Source organism: Hippocampus comes, unplaced genomic scaffold (assembly GCF_001891065.2).
Source record: "Hippocampus comes isolate QL1 unplaced genomic scaffold, H_comes_QL1_v1.1 scaffold326, whole genome shotgun sequence".
NCBI classification, from domain to species: Eukaryota; Metazoa; Chordata; class Actinopteri; order Syngnathiformes; family Syngnathidae; genus Hippocampus; species Hippocampus comes.
In genome coordinates this window covers 1,146,779-1,155,163 of record NW_017805930.1, presented here as the reverse complement: position 1 = coordinate 1,155,163, position 8,385 = coordinate 1,146,779, and the positions used below count along the sequence as shown (strand labels likewise).

The following is an 8,385-nucleotide window of genomic DNA, read 5'->3' as shown; positions in this document are numbered from 1 at the left end:
CTCCCCCCCCCCCCCCCCCGGAAAAATAACGGATTTAAGGAGCTCTCACTGGTGTTATCGGATGACACGACGAGCGCGTGCCGACGGATTTGCCCGCAGTCGAAGATTGACTTTTACCTGGCAAGCCGACGAGAGAGATCCACATCAAGATTTCGTTATTTCGTTTGACCAAGAAGGAGGGGCTGGGGGTGTGTGCAGGGGACAACCCCATCCTCCACCCCCCATCCAGCGCATCATTTTAAAGCTTGCCAGCAAATAAGCGCCAAACCCGATCCACACGCCACACGCTAATCAAGGCTTGAAGCCCTAATTTGAAATCCTAACATCAACTAAGAAACCGAATTTTTTAACCAAACCTTGACCCAAAATCTTGGTCCTGTCATTTGAAATCCTAACCCAGGCCTGCAACCTGAATTTGAAACCTTAATCTTTTTTTAAAACACTAATCCAGGCTTGAAGGCCTTTTTGCAACTGGAATTTGAAGTTCGGACCCTATTTGGACCCCAAACCTTTACTTAATACTCCAATAAAGGCTTGAAACTGTAATTTGCAACCCAAACCCAAAGCCTTAATCCTCTTTGAAACCCTAACTTAATAAACCTGCAACCAAGCCAAGAGCGGCAGATTGCTTTTTTTATTTTTATTTTTTTAAAAGAAGGCGAAAGATGCGGTGAGCGACGTCGTTGGCAGAAGGCGCCGGCATTTGCGCAGGATGAGCTCATTGGGCCTTTCCGCCGCCGCCATCTTTGCAAGTGCGCATCAGATGAATCCTTTTGCATTTTAATGAGGGCCGAATGCCGCCTTCATTTGCAGGAAGTGCTGAGCATGTGGCGGCCGCGGCAGCGGCGCTTTTTAACGAGCGTCTCTCATTCCTGCTCATTAGACTAAAATGTGTCGGTTCCCTCCGCAGCTTTACGCTCTCACGCTAAATAAGGCGGCGTGACGGAACCGAGCGCTCGTCCCTCATTTTTATGGCCCCGTCGCGGCCGCCCGGGCCCGCCCTCGCCTGCCCCACCCTCACAATTACACGCAAACAGCGGGCAATTCATTCGGTACACTGACACTTGCACACAGTATGTGCTAAAAACAAAGTGAATGACAGGTTTTGTATTCCAACAAACTCCTAGCTTAATGCTAGCACACAACGGGAAACGCTGTTGAAGAGCTAATAAATAGCATCTCTGTGGCAGTGCTATCATCCTATAAGCAACAGATAGTTGAAGACAACCCATCAACACGTCGGCAGACAACCAAACAAATCTTAATGTCATACCATCTTCATCCTCTGCAAAGAATGACTAATACTACTAAGTTACTTGCAGTAATTTGGAAATGCTTACCTTGAATTATACAGCCGCCCAAGTTGCACACAACAGAAGGAGAATTCTTAATTCACCATTTATCACATTTAATCATCTATTTACCATATGCCTTTGTCAATATATTGATTTATTTAAATATTATAGAGTGCTATTTTCCTTATTAAGAAACATTTGTTATGATGAACATTTTCGTTGCGATTTTTGGGGAGGCTAGAAGAGATGAACATCATTTCCGTTGATACCGGTGGGCAAAGAAGATCTGAGATGCGAATGTTTTGAGTTGCAAGCGTGCTCATAAAACACAAGATGTCTTTAAATACGGTGACGCAATAAGTCGCTATCTCCAGCTCCAAGTACTCACATTTAGTGGAGGAGAGCCCGTAAATCATTAGAGTGGCCTTTAAAACTGTACAGGATGAAGCTCTTCTATTGGATGTGATTGGACCGGGTACCTAATGAAGCGGCCGTTGACACAGCATCAAACGCACATTCTCGCGCGCGCACACATACACACACGTATACACTCTCGCACACAAACACAAAGGATGTCATAAATCAGCAAGAGTGCGCTCCTCCACTGCAGCCGGGCAGGGCCGTCTGATTTATGGGTGCATCATGTTTCAAGTGGTCTGGACTCCTCCAGCCAGGGTGGACGCTGCAGAAAAAAGACAAAGCTGCTTTTTACAAGGTTCAAGTGAAAGCACCGCGCTGCTGGAATCTGACTCCCGGGGGAGGGGAAAAAAAAAAAACGTGCGTCGGATGCAGTTTTGGGGCACGTCTGCGGGGGCGGCAATGGCGATTAATCACGCTTTATCTGCGCTCATTTCCGTGCAGGAGATCGCCCAAATTGGGGGCCATAAATCGCGATCGGCTGACAGCACACTTCGTCTCCATTCGTCGGCCCGCGCCGCAGCTACACGTTGATTGTGCTCAAAAACATTCGCCAGAATGACGGATGACAGTGTCGCGACCGCTTCCGCCCGCTACGAGTAGCCCTCGCTAGTGCCCCCTGGAAAGTTTGCGGGGGGAAAGAAAAAAAAAATCAATCAGACCCTGACACAAGTTTTAACAATCGACACAAACTTTGGGTGGATGTGTTTACCATGACAAGATGTACAAAAAAAAAAGTCAAAAGACCTGTATCTAAAATTGACAAGGAATTCAGCATTTTTGCTTTGATGTGAAAAAAATAAAAATAAAATCAGCCCCTGACACTAGTATGACCCATCAACCCAAAATTGGCTCGACATTATAAGATGCACAAAAAGTCTCATAGACCAAAAATTGAACAGGAAGTCTGATATTTTGGTCTGAAGTAGCCCTTGTGGGTCAAATTCCTCAGACTTGCCTCCTGGCAAGTTGGAAAACATCAACCCTAACACGTTCATCATGAAAAGAATTCCATAAAACTCTCAAGGAGCCGTGTCCAAAATCCAACAAGAAATCATCCATTTTAGTTTGAAGCCATTTTGGTTTAGTTTCAAACCGGAAGCTGTCCGTGGTTCTGCTGGTTCTCTTTCAGGACCACGGACAGCTTCTCCTCTGACTTGCCTTTTATCCCGAGGAATAGAAGAGAAGGCTAATTGGCATCTTCTATGAACGTGGAAAGATCCTCTCATTGTCGGACTGTACGTTTGGGGGCTAATTAAGCGTCTTAACGCTTGATGAGATGAAGCTGTTCGAGGTCCCAAGAGCAGATTAATCGCATCAAACCAATAAAACATTGCCAGCCTACCCGTACCACCCTATAGATCTCCTACTGTCAACTCTCACCGATTTTTTTTTTGTTTTGTTTTGTTTTTTTATTTTGTAGGATGTCAGTAAAATTGTAGCCAAATGGTAAATGTCTCACGATAATGCAACGAAAGGACAGGGAACTATTTGCAACAGTTGAGGGTTGGTGGTACTCACTTTAATTAAATGACATTTTGTACTAATACACCTATCTTTATAAAGCCAGGGATTGATACTTAAGTTCAGCGGGGCACCACAAGGCTCACTACTAGGCAGTGGAACATTGTAATCACACTGCCAATTAGTAAAGGAATTGGAATCAAAATGGCAATACTTATTTACGGTATATAATCATCTGTAAGCGATTTAAGTTTGTCAGTTTGAAATTATATTAAGGTGTTTGGAAATCATAGTTTAGACTAGATTTCGGCTTTGAACTTTTAATATATTGAAGTTGTTTAAAAAAAATCAAAAATTCTTACAATTTTTTTTACAATACAGTCCTTTCTTCCTTGCTTTGTTCCCAAAGAATCTTTGACTTCAGCCTCAATGCTGCGTCCATGCAGGCCGTTGTTGCCTAGCGAGGTGTGACAGCGCCGTGATTTATGGCTTATTATTGAGGCAGCGTAGCCTATCGCCGGCTCGTTATGAGTTTACCTTCGCATACATCAGCGCACGCGTGTCGCATACCAATGTCAACAAATACATAAAAGAACAACAACCAGTTTCGGGCCACGTTTACAAATGCTCACGTGACCAAATCTGCGTACAAGTTGGCATAAATCAACACAGGCTACTTGTAGTGTGTTAGCCCGCTCGCTAACATGTGGCCGTGGCCCAGGACAAATAAGATGCAAGTAGTTGTGCAATGAAGCAGCTTTTGCAGAATCCTAAGAACACAGAAGCAAGCAACATGATTGCCACGTACAAAGAAACTCTCACAGAGCTGAAGTAGTGTTAGCATTAGCGTTAGCGCTCATCTGATCCAATCTTGCTGAACGAATGGGATGTCGAGGTGAGAAATCACCTGTTTGTTAGCCAAGATGTTAATGTGTGGATGTAGCCTCAGCAAACTGCTAACAAGCAATCAACAATTGTCAAAGGTAACAAAGTCTTAGAGGTAAGATATGTTAGCACTGGCTCGCCTCTGACCAAATTTCCCTAAACTAATACACCATCGAGCTGAGCATAAATCGATTTATTAGCTGGGGCACTAATGTGTCGGTGTCGCCTGAACAAAATGACACGCTAATGTATGTGCAGACCCGCTAACACAGGCAGTATTTATTTTATGTCGCGTTTGAACTGATTAACATACCTTCCTGGAGTACTACACAGAGCTGAGCCCATGTTAGCAGTAGCATTAGCACGAGCCAAGCGACAAGCTAATAAAATTCAAGAACGACACCGACAAATTTCAGGGAGTCTCTCAAAGACCTACTGAAGTGCTAGCATTAACATCACAGCGCACCAGTTGCCGCTGAAAAAATTTAATTTAATTTTAATTTGGTAGTTTTAGTGTAATCCTACTCACAGGAAACCAAGCAAAACCATTGTCGCTAGCTACTAACGCACCACAAAGCTAGTACTGTTTGGGTGTGCATCAAGTGAGGGGGATTAAGGACAGAAATTTTAATGTGTCGACAGGTTCCAGTAGAGTGCGGTATAGATGGAAAGAATCTTTTGAGGACTTGATGAATGAGCAATTTCTCTCGCCTTTAATTTGACGGCAAAGTCAGTGAAAATCCTAAAAGACTGCTAATGCTATGTTGCTACGCTAACCGCGACCAGATAGGGGTTTTAACACTGGCCGAAGGACTGGCTAATGGTCGTCATCGTGAAAACTGTCTTTCGTTTTGAAAAGCCATGTGCAACTGCTTGGAGGTGGAGTGATGCGGTGGAGTTGAGCGCCGACAGCGAGCGGACGGTTCATCCCAAATGCATCGGACACACGTTATTAACTCGGCCAGCGGCTTCCGCGCTGGCCGTGCCGGAGCGTCACCACTCAAGCAGCCCGTGGAGATTTCACTCTGAAAGCAAACGCAGCGGAACAACCGTGATATAGAAACGGGAGGAGAGAGAACGGGGCACATCTTAGATACGTATTGGAAGCCGTATAGGTATATAAACCCCGCATTTTTTGTTGCATACCATTTGAATGCACCACACCAACCTGACTGAAGGTTAACCACCAACGTTGAGCCCCACTTGGCCCGCGACACTCCCTCGTCCTTCACCCCAAGCTCGGCCGTCACTGCCATTGGCCCGAGCTGCTCCCAGATGGCTTAGAGCTGGGGGTCATCACGAGGTCGGGGGAGATGGGGGAGGGGGGGGACGGCCTCGACCGTCCCGGCCCATCTGCTTCATTTCCCCCGCGGGGAGCTTGTGAACATCTCGTCACCTTCACCTTTTTTTCCAGCTCGATGCCACCTTTGCATCCGTTACCCGCAACGACACCAACAGCCCAACGTGCCTCGCACTGATCGCTGCCACACCGGGCCTCAAAAGTACAAATAAAATCATAAAAATGATTAAAATAACACGAAGAACGTTAAGGCGTTTTTTCTAGTCGGGGGGGCGCTGTTTGCATTTCGCATACGAGGTGGAAATGGCGGCAAAAGAGGCACACCCGCGCGTACTAAGGCTCGCGTCAGCCTGTTTGTGCCGCCGATATTTTCTATCAGCAGGTAAGCAGAATGTCTCTCTCATCGCCACTTTTTGTGTCTGTCTCCATAGTAACGGGCTTCCCGTACCCCGCCACGGGCACCGCCGTGGCCTACAGGGGGACCCACTTGCGAGGTCGGGGGCGGGCAGTCTACAACACCTTTCGCACGGCCCCTCCGCCGCCGCCCATCCCGGCTTATGGAGCGTGAGTAGCGCTTACAAAGTCATGTTTTTATTTATTTTTTTATTCTTGATGACTTTCTGTTGTGATTGCTTCCTTGGCAAAATAAGGTGGCACATGAGACACCGTGACCCGAAAACTAGCTAAGTGAAACTCAACTTGAGCAGTTTTCAGCTGCTTACTTCTTGATGACTTTCTGTTGTGATTGCTTCCTTGGCAAAGTAAAGATGGCACATGAGACACCGTGACCCGAAAACTAGCTCAGTGAAACTCAACTTGAGCAGTTTCCAGCTGCTTACTTCTCAACAAGCAGCAGCGAACACTTTTTGTGTATTCAACATAACTACAGAACTTTGCCTTACGCATGTCCACTAACTTCATGCAAACACACGAGGCAAAATGCCATCGACAGACTCATCGAAATTGAAACCTTAAAGAAGGAAGCTTAACAGACTACGCATACAGCAAACACATCTTCAAAAATGGTGCTAGGTGTGCTCGCTTTAAGTTTTAGCCTAATGCTAATAAACAACAGAAAATGCCACCAGTATGTGTCATGTGACCAACAAACTGCGCAGCAACACATGCAGACACACAATATAAAATTTTTGCACACTTGTGCATTTTTACACTTAAGTTCTAAATGAACTTTGCCTTACGCATGTCCACTAACTTCATGCAAACACACGAGGCAAAATGCCATAGACAGACTCATGGAAATTGAAACCTGAAAGAAGGAAGCTTAACAGACTACGCATACAGCAAACACATCTTCAAAAATGGTGCTAGGTGTGCTTGCTTGAAGTTTTAGCCTAATGCTAAGAAACAACAGAAAATGTCACCAGTAAGTGTCATGGTAGTAGTGACCACAAACTGTGCAGCAACACATGCAGACACACAATATTAAATTTTTGCACACTTGTGCATTTTTACACTTAAGTTCTAAATGAAAGCTAAACATGAATAGGAATATTTCTGTCCTTAAAGCATTTTCAAAATGACACCACTCAAAGTGGGATGTAATTAAAAGAAGACCACAAAAAAAGCCCAATTTATGAAAATATTTTTATTAGATTTTTATTTTTAGTGTGGCGTGTTATAATCATTTCGTGAAGGGATTTTTTTTTTCATAATTTTTTTTTTATTCATGTCATTTTGGCTCGTCTTGTGCAATATGTATTTTAGCTACCATTTTTAGTGCATCGTAATCTTTGTCCCTACTGTCCCCTATTTTGTGTTTTTTTTTCATTCATGTTATGTGTATGTGTGTGCCTTCTTACAGTTATTTTGCAGAAAAAAATAAATAATAAATGACATGTTGATATTACGTAGTATTTAACATATTTCAAATTCTTCGTGCACCCATGGTCTGTCCGAGCAAACGTGTCCATGTTACTCGCATTCACTTTCATGTGTTTGGTGAGTGCAATGTGGGCGCCACGTCCTTGTCACTATCATAAGTGCGTATGCGTGTGTGTGTCCGTGTGTGTGTGTGTGTGTGTACGCGAGCGTGCGTGCGTGCGTGCGACCCAAGCCTCGGGCAGCCGAGATAGCGTTAGCATTAGCGCCGACCGCATTGCTGATCTCTTGGCTTTGTGCGGCCTCACTGGCACTCGCTTTCGCCTCTTATCGGTTTGTGTGCGCGCGCGTGTGTGTGTGTGTGTGTGTGTGTGTGTGTGTGTGTGTGTGTGTGTGTGTGTGTGTGTCCTGGAAAGTAGGCATTTTTTTGGGTGGTCTCACTGTATGTGTGCATGTGCATGTCTCTCTCTCTCTCTCTCTCTCTCTCTCTCTCTCTCTCTTCATATATATACACACACACACACACACACAATGACAGGGGGGGCCGGAATATGTTCCTCTAGTGCGACGCAAATGAGGAGAATCACTGCCTCAATACTTGACTGGGAAGCGATGACATAGCAGTTTTTGAAAAGAACTGTAGAATATTTAAAAGCAATCTGAAATTGCTTTGATGGATTGGTTTTCGCATCTTTAATCAATACAAGTTGAAGTATTTGAACGTGCTTTCTCATGCTGTTCTATTTTGTCCCTCACAGGGTGGTGTACCAGGACGGCTTCTATGGTGCCGAGATCTACGTGAGTACATTCAAGGGTTGGGGAGGGGGGATGGGGCGCGGGCCTCAGGGAACAATGCGATCCCCCCACAGCGTTGGGCAGTGTCCCGCTTTCGCTGCCAAGTCGGTGTCGATTAGGCCGGCGTCGGCTGTGCCAAGAAACCTGACAAGAACACTTAAGACCCCCTCAGCTCCAGCCGCCCAGACTTCCTGTCCCGTGTTCTTTCATTTTGCGCATCCACGTACGCTTCCCAGGGCCCGGACGGGGTAACCCAGTCCACCACCACCACCACCACCACCGGGCTGTGGGGTGGTGGTGTTCTCACATGGTACCGAGTGGAGTTTGGCCAGCACAGCCGTGCTGGAGATAAGAGTGGCGGGGGGGGGGAGAAGGGCGCGTCAGTCCCCC

The 8,385-nt window shown here is 45.7% G+C and overlaps 1 protein-coding gene across 1 annotated transcript in view; it reads left to right on the top strand.

Annotated features, from left to right (window-relative positions):
* Positions 1–8,385, top strand: part of LOC109527750 (RNA binding protein fox-1 homolog 3-like) — a 236,164-nt gene that overhangs the window by 198,754 nt on the left and 29,025 nt on the right. The window contains 2 exon segments of the mRNA XM_019889832.1: positions 5,793–5,925; positions 7,959–7,998. Coding sequence (XP_019745391.1) covers positions 5,793–5,925; positions 7,959–7,998 — 173 coding nt within the window.